This window comes from Myotis daubentonii, chromosome 7 (genome assembly GCF_963259705.1).
Source record: "Myotis daubentonii chromosome 7, mMyoDau2.1, whole genome shotgun sequence".
Taxonomy (NCBI): Eukaryota; Metazoa; Chordata; class Mammalia; order Chiroptera; family Vespertilionidae; genus Myotis; species Myotis daubentonii.
Genome location: NC_081846.1, coordinates 90,556,325 through 90,579,201, shown reverse-complemented (window position 1 = coordinate 90,579,201; position 22,877 = coordinate 90,556,325). Strand labels below are relative to the sequence as shown.

Here is a 22,877-nt window from a genome sequence, read left to right as displayed (position 1 = left end):
CCAACATTCCCTGCCTGCCGCTGCAGGCCTCTGAGCTGGCAGTTTGAAACATAGTTACAAAAATAGAAGCTAAACAAAACCCCAGAAACCAGCTTTCAGCTAGCTGGGATCTCAGAGCTGGAGTTAATACAGAGGTTTGATTGTAGAACCTAAACAAACTAGATACCTGCTTTCAGGAGCGGAGGCCTAAGAGCTGGAGCCTCAGAGCTAAAGCTGGCTCAGAATAAAAAAAAAAAAAAAAAAAAAAAGGAGCAGTTGGGAGCTTCAGTCCCAGCCTGAAAACAGCCCTCAGCCCTTCACCCAGACTGGCCAGGCACCCCAGTGGGGACCCCCACCCTGATCCGGGACACCCTTCAGGGCAAACCAGCCAGCCCCCACCCATGCACCAGGCCTCTATTCTATATAGTAAAAGGGTAATATGCCTCCCAGCACCGGGATCAGCAGAGCCGAGAGGTCTCCCGGAACTGGGATAAGCGTGACAGGGGGCAGCACCTAAACCCCCTGATTGCCCTGCGGCTCTGCGTATGACAGGGGGCGGGGCCACAACCTCCCTATCGGCCCTGCTCTGTTCCTGACAGGGGAAGGCGCCCCAACCCCCTGATCGGTCCTGCTCTGTGCCTGATAGGGGGCAGCTCCCCAACCTCCTGATCACCCTGCTGCTCTGTGTGTGACAGGGTGCAGCGCCCCAAACCCCCACCCCACGGGCCCTGCTCTGTGTGTGATGGGGTAGAGCCATAACCTCCCCATCGGCCCTGCCCTGAGTGTGAGAGTGGCGGCGCCCCAACCCCCTGATTGGCCCTGCTCTATGGGTGATAGAGGGCGGTGCCCCAACCCCCTGATCTGCCCTGCTCTGTGCGTGACAAGGGGGAGCTCCCCAACCCCCTGATGGGCCCTGCTCTGTGCGTGACAGGGGGCAGTGCTCCAACCCCCTGATTGGCCCTGCTCTGTGCATGACAGAGGGTGGCGCTGCAACCTCCCCATCGACCCTGCCTTGAGTGTGACAGGGGGCAGTGCCCCAATCCCCCAATTGGCCCTACTCTGAGCGTGACTGTGAGTGTCATCGCAACCTCCCAATCCGCCCTGCTCTGTGCATGACAGGGGGCGGCGCCCCAATTCCCCAATCGGCCCTGCTCTGAGCCCAACCAGGGGCTGCACCTAGGGATTAGGCCTGCCCTCTGCCACTCGGGATCAGGCCTAAGCCAGCATGTCGTTGTTATCTCCCGAGGGGTCCCAGACTGCGAGAGGGCAGAGGCCAGGCTGAGGGACCCCCCTTCCTCCCCGAGTGCACAAATTTTTGTACATCGGGCCTCTAGTATCTATATAAAACCCTAATATGCAAATCGACCAAATAGCAGAATGACCAGCAGTCACTATCATGCACACTGACCACCAGGGAGCAGATGCTCAACGCAGGAGCTGCCCCCTAATGGCCAATGCACTCCCACAGCGGGAGTGCCGCTCAACCAGAAGCCAGGCTCATGGCTGGCGAGTGCAGCGAGGTGGCAGGGGCTTCTCCCGCCTTTGCAGCAGCTCTGAGGAGCAGCAAACCAAGCGGTAAGGAGTGAGCAGGCAGGTGGTTAGGAGCAAGGAGGAGGGTGGTTAGGAGTGAGCAGGTGGGCAGTTAGTAGCAAGGGGTTCCAGATTGCAAGAGAGTGCAGGCCAGGCTGAGAAACACCACCCATGCATGAATTCCGTGCACCATGCCTCTAGAGCAGCGATGGCGAACCTTTTGAACTCAGTGTGTCAGCATTTTGAAAAAGCCTAACTTAACTCTGATGCCGTGTCACATATAGAAATTTTTTGATATTTTCAACCATAGTAAAACAAAGACTTATATTTTTGATATTTATTTTATATATTTAAATGCCATTTAACAAAGAAAAATCAACCAAAAAATGAGTTTGCGTGTCACCTCTGACACGTGTGTCCTAGGTTCGCTATCACTGCTCTAGTGCATATACAATGCAATCACCTCCCAAATAACTTGAAAACATACTTCAAAATTTAACTAATAAAAACTTCTACAAATTGTTTTTAAAATGGTAAGTCAATGGAAAAATAGGTAAAGGACATGAATATATTAAAAATATAAATTTCTCTCAAATATATGAAAAGATGCTCAACCCTCACCCCAAAAAAAGACATGCAAATTCATGGTACGATAATATTTTTAACTTAGATTGCAAAGACCTAAACCTTTAGAATCTTGGCATGCACATGAAGAAACAGAGTATTTCGTACAATATTTGTGGGATTATAATTAAGACAATATCAAAGAGAGGATGGTAGCTTTTAAAATTGGAAACACGCATTTCAATCCAACAATCCTGTTTCTAGCAATTTATACTAGAATGATAAGCAAATGTTTGCAATGGGAAATATTTTATGAATAACAAAAAATTAAAAATTCCCCAAAAGTCCACCAAAAGGGGGCTGATGAAACTGAATGGTAAATCCATAGGGAAATGGACCCTCCAGGAGGCCAAGTGACCTGCACTGTCCCAGAAGCCATGCAGCCAAAGCCTTGCCTGCAGCTGATCTGGGTCTGGCAGAACACCTCAGGGATCTCCCTAAACACGGGTGAGTGGAGGCCTGCAGGAGGGACTCCAGCCCATCTCCCCCGTACCCCTGCCCCATGTGAGGCTGCCACAGCAGTTTCTCATCACCTGCCCGAGGAGACTGGAGCTGCACCGCCTGGAACTGCATAACTGTCTGGATCAGGTGTCCAGAGCAAAGGCTACCACAGCTGGCACTGTGGCCATCTGGTCTGTTTTCTTTCAGTTTTGTCTCTTTTTGGTGTGTGGGACAGGGACCATGAGCAGCTCCAGTGCTCAGCCACTCTTCCCTTTGCTGTCTGTGTAAATCAAAAACTATCTGAATTGAAAAGTGGCTGCTTCTCCTTTACCTTCACCAGCCATCAGGCAGGCCTTGGACTTGGGCTCACCTATTCTCTGTGTGCTTGAGAAACCCATGCAGAAGTATTATGTACCATTAAAAGAATGAGGCAGCCCTACATGTTCTGATATGAACCATCTCCAATGTAAATTGTTAAATGAAAAGAAAAGGCAATGTTCAGTGCAGTGTAAGTATTACCTGTGTTTAAAAAAGAGAAAAGACTGTATAGGCTTGAAAGCACAGAGAGAGACAATACATCTGGAGGGTATAATTGGATGGAGAAAGCAGGTAATCAGAGAGGGGGATCAACGAGTAAGAAGCCAGACTTGCTTCATTCATTGTTTTTAAACTCTTTGAATTTTGTATGGCATGCCAAACACTATTTCAAGAAGAAACCGAGGAAATAGAAGATATGACTTAAAAGGTATTTCTTATAACTGCTTCAAAAATTGCATCTTCTGATTTCTGTTTATAGTATTTTTCAAAAACATTTCACTTTATAATGTTATTAATTACTTATTTTTAACCATCTCTCTCATCGTCTTCACCCCAGCTTATAGACTTTAAGATCATCATAAGGGTGGAGACATTCTTTTTTACTTTTATCTATCTCTAAAGGATTGTGTCTAGTACATAATACACATTCAATAAATATTAAGTAAATGCAAAAAGCTTCTTGTTGTGAATTATAAAATACTAGATGCCCATTGCAGGAAGATTCCTGCAAGAATAGGGCTTCACTTCTGTCTCTGTCTCTCCTACCACGCCCTTCTCTGCCACTTCTCTCCAGCCTGTCTCCGCTATTTAGGCTCCCTTGCTTGGCTTCCTTCTACGGTGTCTTCAGTCTTCCCTCCCAGCCCATATATGCAAATTAGAAGCCATCTTTGTTGGTGGTTAATTTGTATATCACTCTGATTAGCCAATGGTGGGCGTAGCAAAGGTACGGTCAATTTTCATCTTTGTCTATTATTAGATAGGATAACATTTTATGCCTTATTTCCCATAAGAAGTTCCTAATAGGTCTCGAATGCTCAGAGGTCAGCACTTTCTGCCACTCCTACTTTAGTTCATATTGCCTCTCTTAGAGCTCAGATGTGATTGAAGGACTGGACAGACACAATGCAACCTTTTATTTGTTGATTGAAATAACTACAGATCATTAGAGAAACTGTTTTTCAGATCATGTGATAGTATAATTATTATTGATCCTGTTTTTCTTTGGAAAAATCTGTTGCAAAGCTAAATAGAAGGCCTAAAAGAGGAAAATAAATAGAAGAAAATAAAATAAGGGGAAAAATGAACAGTTGCAAAATGGACTAATAAGAAAATATAGAAGGAAAAACGTTCTTATTTTGAGGGCATTGTGTGATTTTGTTTAATCCTTGCACAGCCTGGTGAGGGAGTTTGTTATGTCCTTTATCACATACATGAAACCAAGAAGGAGGGAGTGCTGAGTGCCCATCCCTCTGCCCAGGAGCCAGAGGAACCGCAGCAGGATTGGAGCCCAGGTCCACATGGCCATCCAGGGCAGACCCTCCTGATCAAAAGCTTTCTCTCTGAAGGAGGGTTAACCCTGTCCACAGGGTACTAGCAGCTCTGGCCCTCATCCTGGGATCTACATGAATTCAAGTCTGGAAACGCCATTACCTGGGGCTGTTATTTCTTCCTAGTTTTAAATTGAAGATGTGATTTGTGGACTTGCTAATTTTAGGTTTGCTCAAGATTTATAACAGTGAAATGGAATATAAAGACTTCTCCTAAATGTATATTGAAAGTAAACTAATTGTGTGGAACATGATCGAGGGAATATTTTATTATCAGTATTATACACACACAAAAAACCCCATATTGTTTTTATTAACAAAAACTAAAAAGAAAACACAAAAATTCTTGTTTCATTTTAGCTATTCCTAGGGGGTGGAATGTGTTTTAATTATCTAATAAGACAGTTGAGGCTTTCTGAATTTGGGCTAAATTATTGTAATGATCAGTAAATAGTACCAAGTCAGTCAGGCTCCGGCTGGATGCTTTAGGTCTGAGTCAGAGTGCAGATGGAGTTCCACGTGCCAGAGGTCTAACTCTAGGAGTTAACAGTAAGCTAGCCAACTATTGAATAAAATATGTCTGTCTCTCTGACTTTGACAAGGGTACCTCAATAAACGTATCCCACAGGTCCAAGCATTGTCCACACCATAAGCAGCTGTCCCCTCTCAGTCCCCAGCCCTGTGGTCCATGTCCACCACCAGGAGGACAGAGGCCAAGAGAAGAGTTCAGGGCCTCAGAGTGGTTCCGGGCTGTGTAGGTAGGGAGCTCTGGGGTGCTATGTGGGGCAGGCACCGTGCAGAAAGGTGGTGCCAGCTATAACCCCCCATAACCCCCTCCCATGAGGCTGGAGGAGATGGGGATGGCCCTGTGTTTCAGCAGGTGCTCCTCTGGCCTGGCTGAATGGGGGTCCTAAAGTTAGGATTTCCAATGAGCTTCTTGCTTGGATATTGGCATGTACATGATTTAACCCATTGTCTAAGTAACCTGAGGTAAATATTGTGCATTCATTCAGAAAAAAAAATATATATGTTTAACCAGTTAGGCTGTGTCTGCACCTGATTTCTGTAAGTCTGTAAAAAGTATAGTATTCGGAGACAGGAACCATAAACTAGCAATTCATCGGGTTTGGGCCAAGAGCAACACCACCAGCGATAAAAGGGAGGATGGACACAAGCAGTGATGCTCCCTCTGCCTGCAGGTGTAAAGTTCCAGAAGCTGGAGCGCGCTGGGCTGCTCCCGCAAAAAGGCGGAGGACTGGTCATGATTGTGGGAATAGTGGTGGTCTCCCTGCTGTATTGGACATCATCTCCCCCTTGGGGCCTCAGAGCCTCTCCAAGTGGTGTGGCACAGTGTGTGCAGGACTAGGGAACCTTGGGGATTTGGAATTTTATGCTTTAAGACTGGGAAAGTGTCAGGCAAACTAGCACGCAGTTCACTTCAGCCTGGCCTTGTTCATTGAGAAGTTACCCTCTGGGACCAGACACACAGGAAGCTGGAGGCCAGGCCATTGAACAGTGGGCCAGAGATAGGCTCCAGACTCAGGGATGATGGTCTGGGACCCACTCTTGACTGCAGGGCCTTAGTCAAGCAGCTATACCCCTGTAGGCCATTGTTTTCTCAGCTTTAAAGTGGAGCAAATCATACTATACAATTCAAAGTTTTTAAAAAATGAGAAATTAAAGACAGTTGTTTATATGGAAAATAATACAATAATCCTATATAATAAAAGCCCACCGACCATAATGGCATAATGACCAGAACGACCGCTCGACCAGTCACTATGAGATGCATTGACCACCTCTCGGTCCCTCCCCCCAGCCTGCAGGCTCCCATCGCTGGATGGCGAATGGGGTACCAGGGTGCATGGCAGCAGGGCAGGACTAGGGACTGGCAAGCTGGTGAAACAGCCTCTTGATCCCTTCCCATGGCCCGCAGGCTCTGATTGCTGGATGGCAAATGAGGAACCTGGAACTACGGAGAACCAGGGTAGGTGTTGGCAGGGAGGGACTGGGGACTGGTGAGCAGGCGGAAGATGGCCCTGATCATAGGCTTGGCCTAGGGACCCTACCCACGCACAATTTCATGCACTGGGCCTCTAGTTAATGGATCTACACTAATAAAAGAGAAACATGCAAATTGGTGTCACTCTGCTGCGCCCACCAGCCAATCAGGATGATTATGCAAATTAACCCAACAAGATGGCAGTTAATTTGCATATGCAGGCACGTAGCGAAGACTGAAGGCTCCGGTCCCAACGAAGACTGAAGACAGAAGACGACTGAGGACTGAAGAGGCTTGGCTTCTCTGCTGCAGCCGGGGCGAAGGCCTGGGTCCTGGGTGCCGAAGGAAAACCGGTGCCAGCAGCCAGGGGAAGGAAGGCCCATTGCACGAACCTCTTTGTGCAACGGGCCTCTAGTAATAATATAAGAATGAACTGTGTTGCATGTACTCACAACTGTAAACCTTCTTTGGCCCCACCCTGTATAAAGCCAATGGACACTTGCCACTATTGTTATTACTAACATAAAACCTTTTCTGAGAGAGTGTTGAGGCCAAACGCAGCTGAAGTATAAGGGCCAGCAGCTGGCCTTGGTCTGAAGTGGGAGCCTGAGTGGAGGGGTGGGTTGGGCTGAGGCAGGAAGCATGGACATGAATAAGACACCGGATATCAACAAGGGGGGTTTTCTGATTGATGTTTCCATGTCAGGACCTGAGGTATTAGACAGGAAGCATGGGTGTTAATAAGACATTTTATTTCAACAAAGAAGAGTTAAAGAGATCAATATTTTTTAACCATTTTTATTCCTCTTAATATTTAAAAATCAAAAGATTTTACAAGAAAATGGAGATTTCTGGTCTCATTTGAGATGGCAGAAATTACCCTCCCTTTGAGGGCATCTTCCAGAAGGGCCAGGAACTCTCCTTGGTGTTCAGCAAGCACCAAGCCAGGAAGTTTTAGAAGTGTTTAAGAAGACAGTCATTTCCTTTTCACATATGCCGTTCATTACAAAGTGGACTATCAGAGCAAAAGTGAGGCAATATTGACAAATTATCAGAAATGCAAATCAGAGAAAGTCTCAAATTTAAACAGGGCCAGAGAAAATGCCAATAAGGAGGAATAAGCTCATTGCCATGACATTTTCCTAAGTTAAAAATAATAATAATAATTGAAAATAGACAATGATCATAAAATGATAGCAAGAGCTGTCCCTTTTTTTTCATTTTTCTCTTCACAAAAATATGAAGCTCATAAAAACCAATGGGCTTTTTAAAAGGAAAACACAACATAGTTAGTTCCAGATTTCTGACGACTAGAAGGAAAATTATGTTTATTAATTAAAAAATGCATTACTCAGTTTAATTACTATTAATATAAAATATAAATGAAAAATATTACAAGTTTCAGACTGCAACATATTTGAAAAGCTGCTATTCATATAGTTTTTATTCAGAAATCATTGAAAATAATGACATAAGGTAGCGTTTTGGAAGAACCTCATAACAGAAGTTTCTGCCAGTAAGAACAGTCCTGCCAACAGCACCCACTGTGCGCCAGGATCCACTCTAAATGCTTCCAGTTTACAGACTCATCAAGCTAAGTTATTTATGTGAGATGAGTATGAGCATTATCAACATTTTACACATGAGAAAAAAAAGAACCACCAGGAGTGAGAAAGGTATTATGACCAAGGCTCACAGAAAGTACGAGGTGGGTCTGTGCTTCAGTTCTGCCAGGAAACCCTTGAGATGGTGCTTTTGACATTTCACTGTAAAATGGTGGAGGAGGGGCCAAAACCGGTTTGGCTCAGTGGATAGAGCGTCGGCCTGCGGACTGAAAGGTCCCGGGTTCGATTCCGGTCAAGGGCATGTACCTTGGTTGTGGGCACATCCCCAGTGGGAGGTGTGCAGGAGGCAGCTGATCGATGTTTCTCTCTCATCGATGTTTCTAACTCTCTCTCCCTTCCTCTCTGTAAAAAATCAATAAAATATATTTAAAAAAAAAATGGTGGAGGAGGGATGCGGATACACCTCACACATGCCCCTGCATGACCCTGAGGAAGAAGTCTGTGCTGCTGTGGGGTTGGTTGCAGGCTGTCCCACACTTCCTGCGTCAGCAAACACGGTAGCATTGGTGTGGCAGGTCCTTCCACATAGCAGCTGAGAGAACTTCCTGAAGGTTGAAGCAAAGTTTCCACACACATTCAGCAAGGGGAGCCCTCTCCTGCTGGATCCGCTGTGTTTCTCTCTTACTCTCTCGCCCGCCTGCCTGCTGGGATTTATTTTGGATACCTGGGATTTTCCTCTTGTCAATATGAAGCATATGTTTTCATTCTAACTTATTTGCTAATAAACTAAATCTGTAATTCAATAATATGATTATTGATTATAATTTCAAATTCTCAACTACTTAAAAATGTAAAAATACAAAGCAGGATAAATTGACCACTCACCTGTGCAGAAATGCAATTGTGCTTCTTGTCTCCAACCGAATGTGCTCATCAGTCCCGCTTCCGCCGTTGGCAGAGAATCCGGCCTTGGTGATGAATGCTGACTAGCTGCTGCCTACGCCAAACAGTGACTACTGTGCAACCGCGGGGATGTTGCGCCTTCCCCTCTCCCACTCTACTTGTCTTTCCCCTGGTTGGGTCATAGGTGGGAGGCTGGAGGATTGTCCTCTGTCAGCAGAGGCCTGGGGTATGGGCCACTCCTGCAGCTGCTGGGCATAGGCCTGCCATGGCCTCAGAGCCTTTGCGCTCTCCCAGACCTCCAATGCAGACACCAGCTCTTTACACATTGACGTGGGGCCTTCGTTCATCCTTATTCCCTACCCTGATCGCACAGGTCGGGGGTCCTCAGCAGCCTACCTCTCACTATGCCGGCGTGGCCAGTTCCTTCAGAAGCGGCCTTGACACACTTCTATGTTTCCACCTTCCCTCGGCCATTGCTAATCTGTCTTCCTTCCAGCGAAGTTTTGCTCTGGAGCCAGAATGAATTTAAGGCAACTCTAGTAGGCTTACAGCCACCCCTGTACGGGAAGCAGAGGAGAAAGAACTCTGATTTCCAAAATCTGTGACCTCCATCCACAGCCACCCAAATCTTATCAGCTTGCAACCTCCCAAAGAGAAACAAAGACCAGATCCGCACTTCTATCTCTCCACCCTGGTTTCCACCAACCTTCTCCAAACATCATCCATCCAGACTAGAAAGAGTTTTTGCCCTCCTCAATGTGATGGGAAATTGCAATTTTATAATATGCAGTATTCTTCATCTTAGTTGACTTTAAAAACTCTACCCCAAGTCCTTCAAACTCTACATTTGGCTATTTTAAAATAGTCTTTTCTCCTTTCTTTTCAAGATATTGCCCTGTGACTAATATTTTCCTAAATCACAACTGAGTTAAGCGGATTCTTAATTTTTTTTTTTTTTTTTTTACAATTTGAAGAAGCTGGTCAACATAAAAATGAAAGGAATAAAATTACCATTACATATTTAAAATTATAGAAATTAATAAGAACTTAAATCCATACAAAATTTTATACACAGATGTTTGTTGCAGCTTTATTCATAGCTTCCATATTTGGAAGCAATAAAAGGTCTTTTACCATAGTAGGTGTATGAACAAATAAACTGTGTTACGTCCAGTCAATGTCCTATTATTCAGTGCTTTTAAAGAAATGAGCTACCATGCCATAAGAAGATACAGCTTAAAACCTTAAATCCATATCACCAAGAAGAAGAACCTATATAACAAAAGCCTAGGGGGCGTCGCACGATGCCCTCACATGCCGCCATCACAAAATGGCCACTGCGACGTCTTCACAAGATGGCTGCCGAGATGCCTCCACAAGATGGCCACCACAACAGATGGCCAGCAGGGGAGGGCAGTTGAAGGCAGTTGGACTGGCAGGGGAGGGCAGTTGGTGATCAGGCTGGCAGGGGAGGGCAGTTGGGGGTGAGATCAGGCCGGCAGGGGAGGGCAGTTGGGGGTGATCAGGCTGGTAGTGGAGTGGTTAGGGGGCAATTAGGCTTGCAGGCAGAAGTAGTCAGGGGCAATTAGGCAGGCAGGCGGGCAAGCGGTTAGGAGCCAGCAGTCCCAGATTGTGAGAGGGATGTCCGACTGGTGGTTTAGGCAGGATTGGGCCTAAACTGGCAGTCGGACATTCCCTGAGGGGTCCCAGATTGAAAAGGGTGAAGCCTGGGCTGAGGGACACCCCCCGTGCACAAATTTCATGCACCGGGCCTCTAGTCTAATATAAAAATGCTGCACACTATATGAATGTCATACAATTGTATGACATTTTAGGAAATAAAAAATGATAGAGACAGTAACAAGATAAATGCTCAGCAGGGAGGGATGAACTGGAAGAGCACAGAGGATCTTTAGTGCAGTGAAAACATTGTGTGTGAAGCAGTAACGGTGGATGCATGACATTAAACCTTTGCTCAAACTCATGGAATGTGCTAACTGAGAGTGAACTATGATGTAGACCATGGGCTTTGGGTGATTATAATGGATCAATGTAATTTCACCAATAGTAACAAACGTACTGCCCCAGTGAGGGATGTCTGTCGTGATAAAGGCTGTGCATGTGTGAGGGCAGAGAATGTAACGGAAACCTCTGAACCTGCCTCTTATTTTGCTATTAACCTAAAACTTCTCTAAAAATTATCTTTAAACAAACAATAAGTAATAGAAACAAATATTTAATTATATTTGTACATAATACATTTGATTTATGCAAACAATTTATGATACAAAAATTTAGTTTTTATTAATGTAAATGACTCAAATTGAAAATATTTGAACTCTGCAACAAATCAACAAGGAAGATTTGGTCAAATAAATATTTTACAAAACATTTGTAGAAGTAACAAGTTCACTGATTTTTTTTTTTCAGAGTATTTCTTTCCCAAGATTTATGAGCCATTCTTAAAGAGTCAAAGATAAAACTCCCTTAGTTTCTCTGAGAGACAAATCTAGATTTCACATAAATACTTGAAAAACTAAAAAAAAGACTAGATCTTAAACTTGTTTACTACATAAAATATTAGCACATATATTTTAAGGTAAATGAAATACAAGTGTTGTTTAATCAAAGGTCATTACTAATTTGTGATCTATTAACATAATTCAACTCATCAGTAGATTGAACATAAAATACCCTATATGCCATCACATGGATTTCTTCAAAGCCAGTGGATGAAACTAGGCATTCATTTTTAACTTCAAACTAACAAATAAATACGCAAATAAATGATTTATGTGTAAATGGCAGTAGAAGACCTATTATGAGTAAGAATCAATATTATATGTTCTTGGAAACAATATCAAAAGTACACTACTTTTTTGAAAGTTATATACCATGCTAAAATTTTTTTTACTAGATTTTAGGAAGTTTTGACCAGGTCATTGAAACAAACAAGCAAACAAACAAACAAACAAACAAACAAAGTATATAAAAATTGAGTATACAAGAGTAAAGTGTTTTTTGTTGTTTTTTATTTTATTTTAATAGTGTAACACTAGTCAAATTGAACATATAGGTTTCATGTGTGGATTACTAATTTAAAAAATCTGTATATAGGACCATGTGCCCACCACCCAAAGTCAAATCTTCCCCTGTCACCTTTCTTCCTACACCCCACTCCCTCTGGAAACCACCACAATGCTGTTTGTGTTCATAAGTTTCAGTTTTATATTCTGCATATGAGTGAAATCATATAGTTCTTAGCTTTTCCTGTTCGACTTATTTCACTCACATAACTTTCTCAAAATCCATCCAAATTGTTGTAAATGATGCTATTTCATCCTTTTTATGGCCATGTAGTACTCCATTGTGTATATATACCACACCTTCTGTATCCAGTCCTCTATTGTAGGGCACTTTGGCTGTCTCCAACTCTTGGCCACCATAAATAATGCTGCAGTGAACATAGGGGTGCATATATCTTTGCGTATAAATGACTTAGAGTTTTTCAGATATATATCCAGGACTGGGGTTGTTGGGTTGTATGGTAGCTCAATTTTTAATTTTTTGAGGAATTGCCAGACTGCTTTCTATCGTGGTTGTATCAGTCTACATTCCCACCAGCAGTGAATGAGGGTTTCCTTTTTTCGACAACCTCTCCAACACTTTTGCTTGTCTTGTTGATAATGGCCACTCTAACTGGTGTAAGGTGGTATCTCATTGTTGTTTTAATTTGCATTTCCCTGATTGCCAATGAGGTGGAACATCTTTCATATAGCTATTGGCTGTTTGTATGTCTTCTTGGGAGAGGTGCATTTTCAGGTCCTCTGCCCACTTTTTTGATTGGGTTGTTGGTGTTGAGTTTTATAAGTTCTTTATATTTTTTTGGAAATTAAACCTTTGTTGGAGCTACTGTTTGCAAATATCATCTCCCATTTTGTTGGCTGACTATTTGTTTTGTTATCCTTTTTTGTTTTTGCTGTGCAGAAGCTCTTCAGTTTGATATAGTCCCATTCATTTATTTTTGCCTTTACTTTCCTTGCCTTTGGGGTCAAGTCCATAAAATGTTCTCTACCACAGTATATTTTGAAGTCAGGTAGTGTGATACCTCCAGCATTGTTCTTTTTTTTCGGCATTGCTTTGGCTATTCTGGGTCCTTTGTGGTTCCATGAAAATCTGATGATTTCTCATTCTATTTCTTTAAAAAATGACATTGGGATTTTGATGGGGATTGCATTAAATCTGTATATTGCTTTGGGTAACATGGCCATTTTAACTATGTTGATTCTTCCAATCCATGAACATGGGATATTTTTCCATTTTGTTGTGTCTTTTTCAATCTCTTTTAATAATGTTTTCTAATTTTTAGTATATAGGTCTTTCACATTTTTTGTTAAGTTTATTCCTGGGAATTTTATTCTTTTGGTTGTGATTGCAAAAGGAATCATTTTTTTCCATTTCTTCTTCTGAAGTTTTGTTGCTGGTATACAGGAAGGCAATGGATTTTTGCACATTGATTTTGTATCTGCAACTGGACTGTATTTGTTTATTGTTTCCAGTAGTTTCTTGGTAGAATCTTTAGAGGTTTCTAGGTACAGCATCATGTTGTCCACAAAAAGTGACAGTTTGACTTCTTCCTTCCCTATTTGGATGCCTTTTATTTATTTCTCTTGCCTTATTGCTCTGGCTAGTATTTCCAGTGCTATCTTATATAATAAAGAGGTAATATGCAAATTAACTCTCATGCCCTCACAATATGGCCACCTACAACCAGGCCAGCAGAGGGGACAGTTAGGAGCGATTAGAACCGCACACAGAGGCAGTGAGGGGCAATTATATTGGCGGGGGGGGGGGGGCAGTTAGGGGTGACCAGGTAGGCAGGCAGGTGAGCGATTAGGAGCCAGCGGTCCAGGATTGTGAGAAGGATGTCTGACTGCTGGGTTAGGCGCAATTTCTGGGATCGGGCCTAAACCAGCAGTCAGATATCCCCATGGGGTCCCAGATTGGAGAGAGTACAGGCTGGGCTAAGGGGACCCCCAACCCCTGTGCACGAAGTTCATGCACCGGGCCTCTAGTGTTGACTAAGAGTGGACATCCTTGTCTTGTTTCTGATCATAGGGGAAAAGATTTCAGTTTTTCACCATTGAGTATGATATTGGCTGAGGGTTTACCATATATGGTCTTAATTATGTTGAGGTACTTTCCTTCTATTCCTATTTTATTGAGCATTCAATCACAAATGGACGTTGTATCTTATCAAATGCTTTTAATGAATCTATTGACAAGATCATATGATTTTTATTCTTTCTTTTGTTAATGTGGTGTATTACGCTGATTGATTTGTGAATGCTGAACCATCCTTGTGCCACTGGAATGGATCCCACTTGATCGTGATGTATTATTTTTTGAATGTACATTTGTATTTGATTAGCTAGTATTTTTGGTTAGGATTTTTGTATCTGTATTTATCAGGGATATTGGTCTGTAGTTTTATTTTTTTGTGTTATCTTTGCCAGGTTTTAGTATCAGGGTTATATTGGACTCGTAGAATGTGTTTGGAAGTATTGCCTCTTCTTCAATTTTTTGGAAGAGTTTGCAAAGAATAGGATTTAATTCTTCCTTGAACATTTGGTAGAATTCACTGGTGAAGCCATCTGGTCCTGGACGTTTGTTTTCTGGGAGGTTTTTTATGGTTGTTTCAATTTTCTCACTGCTGATCTGTCTATTTAGATTTTCCAGTTCTTCATGGTTTAGTCTAGAAAGGATATATATATCTCCTTATATATATAATATCTCCATCTCTTCTAGTTATTGAATTTTATGGCATAAAGATTTTCATGATATTCTAGTATGATCCATTGTAAATCTGAAGTATTTGTGGTGATTTCTCCTCTCTCATTTCTGATCTTGTTATATGGGTCTTTTCCCTTTTTTCCTTAGTGAATCTAGCCAGAGGTTTGTCAATTTTATTAATCTTTTCAAAGAATCAGTTCTTTTTTTATTGATTTTTTGTATAGTTTTTTTTTTTTTTGTTTCCTATTTCATTTAATTCTGCTCTGATTTTTATTATTTTCTTTCTTCTGCTAACTTTGGGTTGCTTTTGTTCTTCTTTCTCTAGCCTTTTAAGGTGTGATGTTAGGTTGTTTACTTGGAATTTCTCTTATTTATTAAGATAGGCCTGTAGTAATATAAACTTCCCTCTTATTACAGCTTTTGCTGCATCCCAGAGGTTTTGATTGTATTATCATTGTCATAAGTCTCTATATATCTTTTGATCTCATCTGTTATTTCTCTTTTGACCCAGTCATTTTTTTTGTAGTATATTGTTTAATCTCCATGTATTTATAGGTGTTTTTTGTTTTCTTTTGTTTTTCTTCCTTTTTGCAGTTGGTTTCTAATTTCATGGCATCATAAATATACTTATACTTTTCATGGTCAGAAAATATACTTAGAATAATTTCAATTTTTTTTAATTTGTTGATGCTTGTTCTGTGACCCAATATATGGTCTATCCTTGAGAATGTTCGATGTGCACTGGAGAAAAATGTATAGTCTGTGTTCTGGGATGGAATATTCTGTAAATGTCGATTATGTCCATTTGGTCTAGTGTTTCATTTAAGGCTGATATTTCTTTATTGATTTTTTGTTTGGTTAATCTTTCTAGGGCTGTCAATGGAGTATTACAGTCTCCAACTCTAATTGTGTTTTGATCTGTTCCTCCCTTTAGTTCTTTGACTAGCTGTTTAATATATTTTGGTGCTCCCTGGTTGGGTGCATATATATTAAGAAGTGTTATGTTTTCTTGATGTAGTGTTCCTTTATCATTATAACATATCAATCTTTGTTTCTTGCTATACTTGTTATCTTGAGATCTATTTTGTCAACTATAAGTATGGCTACCCCTGCTTTTTTGTGGATGTTATTTGCTTGGAGAATAATTTTCCACCTTTTTACTTTGAATCTACCTTTTTCTCTGCTGTTTAGATGTGTCTCTTGTAGGCAGAATATGGTTGGGTTTTGTTTTTTTCATCCACTCTGCTACTCTGTGACTCTTTACTGCTGAATTTAGACCATTTACATTTAGGGTAGTTATTGATGTCTGAGGATTTCTTACAGCCATTTTATCTTTTGTTTTCTGGCAATTCTGTGCCTCCATTGGTTCTTTTCCTTTATTCATCTACCTGTTGTTTTTGTTTGGTGGTATTCCATACGTTTTTCCTGTGTTTCTTCTTTTTTTAAGCTATGTGTCTTGTTTGGGGAATTTCTGTGTGTGGTTGGCATTAGTTTTATAAAAAGTGAAGTTGCATATATACCATAGTGTTGTTGGTTTTTTTCCCTTTTGAGTGCATCTGATCTTCAGCTTCCTTCACTTGTTCATACCTGTCCCTCTTCTCCTTGTATATTTTTATTGTCACAAATTATTCCTATTTATGCTGTGAGTTTTTGGCAATCCTACTTATAGCATTATGACCTTATGTTCTTTGTTTCAGGTAGAATAACTCCCTTGAGTAGTTCTTGCAATGGAGGTTTTCTAATGATAAAATTCCTCAGCTTCTGTATGTATGTAAATGTTCTTATTTTTCCTTCATATTTAAAGGATAATTTTGCTAGATATAATATGTGTGGCTGGTACTGTCTCTCTTTCAGACATTTGAATATTTGGTTCCACTCTCTTCTGGCTTGTAGAGTTTTTGCTGAGAAATCCAGTGAAATCCTGATGGGTTTTCCTTTGTAGGTCACTTGCTTCTTTTCGCTGGGTGATTTGAGGATTTATTCTTTGTCACTAATTTCTGACAGCTTCATTACCAAGTGCCTTGGAGAGGGCCTCTTTGGATTGATGTAACTGGGTGTTCTGTTTGCTTCTTGGATTTGAGGATCTAGTTCTTTCCATAGATTTGGGGAGTTCTCATCCACCATTTCTTTTAATAGACTATCTATTCCATAGGATCTCTCTTCCTCCTCTGCTATGCCTATGATTCTGATATTATTTATTTAATGGAATCAGAGAGGTCTTGTAGGGCTATTTTGTATTTCTTTATTCTCAGGTTTCTCTCTTCTTCCATCTGCATCATTTCTTGATTCCTGTCTTCAATATCACTAGTTCTTTCCTCTAAATGGTTGGTTCTGTTTTCTATGCACATCAGCTCACTCTTCATTTATTTAATTGCCTGGTTTATTTCCAGGATTTCTGCTATATTCTTTTTTAAAATTTACTTTTGTTCATTGATTTATTTTTCCGAGTGTGTTTAATTGCCTGTCAGTATTTTCTCACATCTCATTAAATATTTTCAGAACAACAATCTTGAAATCTCTGTCATTCAACTCACATAATTCCATGTGTTCCAGCCTGTTTGGGGGAGATTTTTTCATTTTCTTTCTGGTCAACCTTGTTGTGGTGGTTGTTCATGGTGTTTGCTGTTCTTTCTTTTCCCATTTATCTCTGAGGAGGTCTTTCTACTCTGTTCCACTTGATGGGGTTAAATTGCAAGATTTTTATCCTCTGTGGCCTCACAGTTTTGAGCCTCTGTGACTTCTGTAGGGCTGTACAGCCTCTGCTGCTTGGGTGCGAGGTTTGTTTTTCCCTCACAGTAATGGCAACCCTTGACCTCCAAGGGTCCAACCCAAGCACCCCTCCTGGGCTCAGTCACAGAGGGAAACTGTGTTTCCACTGCAACAGCTCTTGGCCTACAGATAATACACTCCTGCAGCCAATTCCAAGGGCAAAGGGAGGTGAGACCTGGAAGTTTAATCGGTGGCAGGGCTCTGCAATTTATTTTCTTTGCCTGAAAGCCTGCAGCCAGGCCCAGCTGCGGGGAGCAACTCTGTAAGGAAGGTGTCTGTTGGCTGGCAGCTCAAGCATGCAACTCAGATCCCATTCACAACATGCCCCATGGTTCAGACACTCTCTCTGTGTGTGCGTGGCCACACGGTGCCACCACGCCAGTGGCTACTCCAACGGCCAGCCACGTGTCGGGTTGGGTTAGCTCTCTGTGCATCCCACCGGCTGAGGAAAGTGCCCGTACCTGCTGCTGCCAGTTCCCGGTTACACTGCAGGAATGCCGCTGTGCTGTAGCCCTGTCCCGCTTCTCTCTCTTCTCCTCTCCCTGCCGACCCCAAGGAGCCCACCTTAGTTGTTTCAGTGTGCAGGTCGCTCAGGCGTGCATCCCTGTTGAGCAGGGACTTCTTTGTTGAATTATAGGTGGTTATTTTGTTTTAATGTTAGAGGGAGAGGATAGATGCGCCCTTACACCACCATTCCTCTGACATCACTAGCAAGAGTAGTGTTTTAAATATGTCATGTGATAATTACCTCAAAAATGCAGTGATAATTATATTATTTAATATAAAGTATCTGGATAAAGAAAACAATAACATTGGTAATTAACAAATAATAAAATGTTTAATTCATTAAAATAATTAATATATAAGGAAAATTTTGTAAAAAATAAAATTCACAGGACTTAATTAATGAAGAATATGTGAACTAGGGAAAGAAAATATCAACCTTAGGTACAGGGCCTTACCAAAATATTTTTAAAGTAGAAAAGGCACTGGGTTTTTGGACAGGAATATGAAATATTTCAAAAAATATCCATTTTTCTCCAAGTCAATGTGTTAATGAATATAATAAATTTTCTTTTTTTAAAAAATATATTTTATTGATTTTTTACAGAGAGGAAGGGAGAGAGATAGAGAGCCAGAAACATCGATGAGAGAGAAACTTTGATCAGCTGCCTCCTGCACATCTCCCACTGGGGACGTGCCCGCAACCCAGGTAGATGCCCTTGACCGGAATCGAACCTGGGACCTCTCAGTCCGCAGGCTGACGCTCTATCCACTGAGCCAAACCGGTTTCGGCGAATATAATAAATTTTCAATAAAAATTTTCAACAAGCTATTTTAAATAAAACTATTCTGAAATGAAATTTTAAAATAAAATGAGTACGTATATCAAATAATTCTCTTAACAGAGTAAAGCAATATTAAGTAAAAGTGGGCAATAGGATAAATAAACTTTATTGGATGTTACATGTATAAAGAAACATTTTTTTTTTAAATAGTGTTGAACTTATGGGGAAAAATAGACATTTAACAGTAGCCTTGCGTATATCACTTAGCTATTCATCTAAGGCAGTGGTTCTCAACCTTACTAATGCCGTGACCCTTTTAATACAGTTCCTCATGTTGTGGTGACCCCCAGTTTCATTGTTACAAATTGAACATAATTAAAGCATAGTGATTAATCACAAAAACAATATGCAATTGTATATATGTTTTCTGATAGTTTTAGGCGACCCCGGTGAAAGGGTCGTTTGACCCCCAAAGGGGTCGCGACCCACAGGTTGAGAACCTCTGATCTAAGGAGACAGTCTGATTGGGAGCATACATTCTCCCGCAACACCCCCAGACATCAATATAGTCTACAAATATGATGAAGACAACTTGTCACACCAGTGGGGAAAAATAGGGCTTCTCCTCAAATGGTGTTGGGAGAAACATGATTCCAGAAATGAATGATTATCTTGTATAATAGGCAGAATATCCATAAGAGGTCATGTTTGTTTTTAAATAATATTTTCATTACAAAAGGAATTTGTGGTAATTTTTACTGGAACAGAAAGTGGCAAGAAGCACTAGGATCCCATATTCTTTCCAGAGACAATTATTATAATAGTTTTGGTGTGTCCCCTCCAATTCATATGAAATAAGCACCATTTCTTATTGTTGACCTAATATTTTACATCTAATTATAACTCTTGCATTTTCAATAAATATTCTTCTCATTTTCATTTTTATCAAAAATATTTAATACCATTATTGACAATTATGTGAGATTCCATCTTATTGATTCTTGATGGTTTTCTTTAAAAAGTTTTTTTGGGGGCGGGTATGGGCTATTTGAAGTTTCCTTTTTTTCATCTTTACCGAACATAATCTGTGAACAACTATGCACATGTTTGTTTGTTTTAGTGTAAATGCAGGTTTTATAGTAGGTCTCTCTGTAGCTGAATAGAGGAATATTTTGTTGGTCCCTTGGCTTTAGTTTGGCCACATTCTATCAGAGATTTGCATCAGAGATAAAAATAAAAATGTTGATTTTTTTTATTTTTTCCTTTCTATAAATTGTTTTATTTAGTATTAAAACAGTTCCAAAAGGAAGTGAGTAGTTTCATAGTTATTTAAAAGCAATCAATTACAGTTATTTTTACAGGGCTAATCAGTATCCTTTAAATGTGTAATCAAGTGGCAGCTGTAATTACTTGAGCTACTTGGCTCAGGCCTACAGCTGAATCTACAGAAATTCACCCACTTTTCTTTCTTGTTCCTTCAGAGACTGTAACTAAGGTGTTCTATTTTTTTTTTTCTCTCCTCATAAAGCTTAGTTTTGGAGGAATTCCAGTACCAGGCAAACCTGGGACCTTTTTAAAGAAAAACTTCCAGGGATGCATGGAAAATCTCTATTACAATGGAATCAACATAATTGACCTGGCTAAACGGCGGAAGCATCAGATTTACACCGTGGTAAGTCGGCATCTTTTCAGCTTGGTGGTTTCTAACCCTTTACACATCCCAACATTGGCACTCTTCACCGTATGTTTATAATCCTTTTGGAGATCCCATCCACCTCCATGGAGAGGGGAGGAGTCAGGGACTGGGTCAGTGTGAATTTCTTTTTTGGGAGAAACCAAGGCATTAGAGGTGCCTGGGGAATTTCATGTTTCCGGCTATGATTTCTGTGGCAGCTGTGGGTAAGTTTTGCAGTCTACACTGGGCCAACATGATTGTCTTTATTACCTGTGGGAAATGAAACAACAGAACCAGAGATTCTATCAAATTGTTATTGCTGATACTTAAAATAGGGCATTTTGAACGAGAAGTTAAACTTTTGGTGTTTTGAGATTCCCATTCATCAAGTAAAATAAACTTTAATCACTAAATATTTCCCCTCTCCAATAGATGGTGAGTTTCCTGCAGAACAGGGCTCTTTTTCTTTGTCACTAGAGCATTTACAATGCCTAGCAGGTGCCTTGCACATGGTTGGTGCTCACTAATGCTATTTCCAGCCATACCTGCTGATTTGTTGATTTCTCCTTCCAGTTCTGTCAGTTGGTGGTGGTGGTGGGGGGTGGTGGTTATATGTGTACAGCTCTGTGGTTCGGTGGGAACAGTAAAGGTTGTCTCTTCCTCGTGGATTGGCCATTTTATCAATACATCATGCTCTTTTCTGTCTATGATAACTGTCTTTCCTTGTTATCACTGGGCTGCAGGGAAAGTCCTGGCCTGTCACCGAGCCTTCCCTGATGCCATCCCTGCAGGGACTGGGTGGGGTCCCTCCTTACTGCTGAGTGCTGTCCTAGACATGTGGTCTCCACTGGTCTCACAGGAGAGGCTTCCTAGGTCTGCAAGGGTTGAAGTTCAGCTCCCTACTTAGTCTCCCTGACACCTGGCTGGGAGCTCTGGGAGCCTTGGGGTAGCCTGGCGGGTTGTGGGTGGTGGGGCCCTGCTGTGTCTGTGGTGCTTGGCCGGCGTAGAGCAGTTATCATGTGAAGGTTTCTGAGGCACTGTGCTTCCTTTTCCTGGCCCTTTGATGACAGAGAACAGACTTCTAATGTAGATTCGTCCTACACCAGTTGGTCTCTGGGCTGCTAGCTTCTTCAGCAACAAGTTTGGGACACTTCAGGCCAAAAGAACACCTAGGGAGCTCACCCTCTTGTCCTTTGGGCCTCAAAACACTTACATATACTGGCTTTCTTCTCTCCACCTTTCATATTCTTAGTTCTCTTTTACACATCATGTGTGGAGGTTGTTCGTTGTACTTTGTGGTAGAAATAAGGAAAGTCATACTATTTCATCTTCCCAGAAGCAGAAGTTCCTTAACTGACATGCATTTAAAAACCCATGACAAGCGCGGGCCATCCTGTCATTGACAGGAAAAACCGGATTTTCTTTGCGATCTGGTCACTGGGCCATCTGGTCAAACTGAGATTTACACGACCTTTAAGTGCATTGCTTTCCTGTGATGAGCATAAGCTCTAACTGAAATTCCTATTTCGGGGTTCCATAAGTTAGCACATTTGTTAATGTGCCCATTGGATTCCAGGGTGTGAGGCAAGGTTATTTGGGGGAAATCACACTTGGGTTAAAGTTGTCAACATTTTAAGAAGTTTATGCCAAATGCCTGACTGTTATTCAGTCAGACTGAAGAGTGTGGATGATGCTAAGGGGTTTAGTTCCTTGCCTGTGGTTCTAGGAGATTCTGGCCCAGCCCTTGGCTCCGGACAACTCTCCCACCACATGTGCTTAGGCTCCTGTCTCCTCATGAAGCTAAGCATTAGCTTGCTAATGACTCTTCCCCTGTGTCTAGGCCAGGAGACAGGAGCCATGTCATGCTTACTATGCCATCCATCCCCCAATGTTATGCCCAGGAGACATTTTATAAGATACCAGTTTCACCGAGCTCCACCTGCCAATGCAGTGGATCACACCCGCTAGAAGTGTAGCTTAGGTGACTGTCCTGACCATCCGCACATTGGGAAGGCAGTGCAGCTCTGCTTGATGCAGGGCCTGTTGCAATGCCTGCTGCAGTGCCCGCTGCAGTGCTAGGAGCTGGCAGGGCAATTTGGAAAACAAGGAGCTGAGCAAACATTGCTCACTGTCACTGCCCAGCACCTGAGCTCCTCCTCCTCCAATGCCTGAGCTCAGCTGTCAATCGGGTCCCTGTGGCAACATTCCCGAAGGAAGTCTTCATAGATATTATGTATTAGAAATATTTTAATCAGACATATTAGATAAGTCACTGAGTTTGTGGTGCAGAAAAAAGAGAAATAAGGAAGGACAAGGAAAAACCCCATGAATTTCCAAATACTGGCAAACTTACCTCTTTTTTGTGAGAATCATTAACTAAAAATGTAATGCAGGGAAAGTCCTGGCCTGTCACTGAGCCTTCCCTGATGCCATCCCTGCAGG

The 22,877-nt window shown here is 41.7% G+C and overlaps 1 protein-coding gene across 1 annotated transcript in view; it reads left to right on the top strand.

The window, feature by feature from the left end:
• The window catches only part of CNTNAP5 (contactin associated protein family member 5), an 883,495-nt gene that overhangs the window by 422,249 nt on the left and 438,369 nt on the right, over nt 1-22,877 (top strand). The window contains exon 7 of the mRNA XM_059704743.1: nt 20,289-20,432. Within this exon, the coding sequence (XP_059560726.1) occupies nt 20,289-20,432 (144 nt within the window). The remainder of the gene's footprint in view (nt 1-20,288; nt 20,433-22,877) is intronic.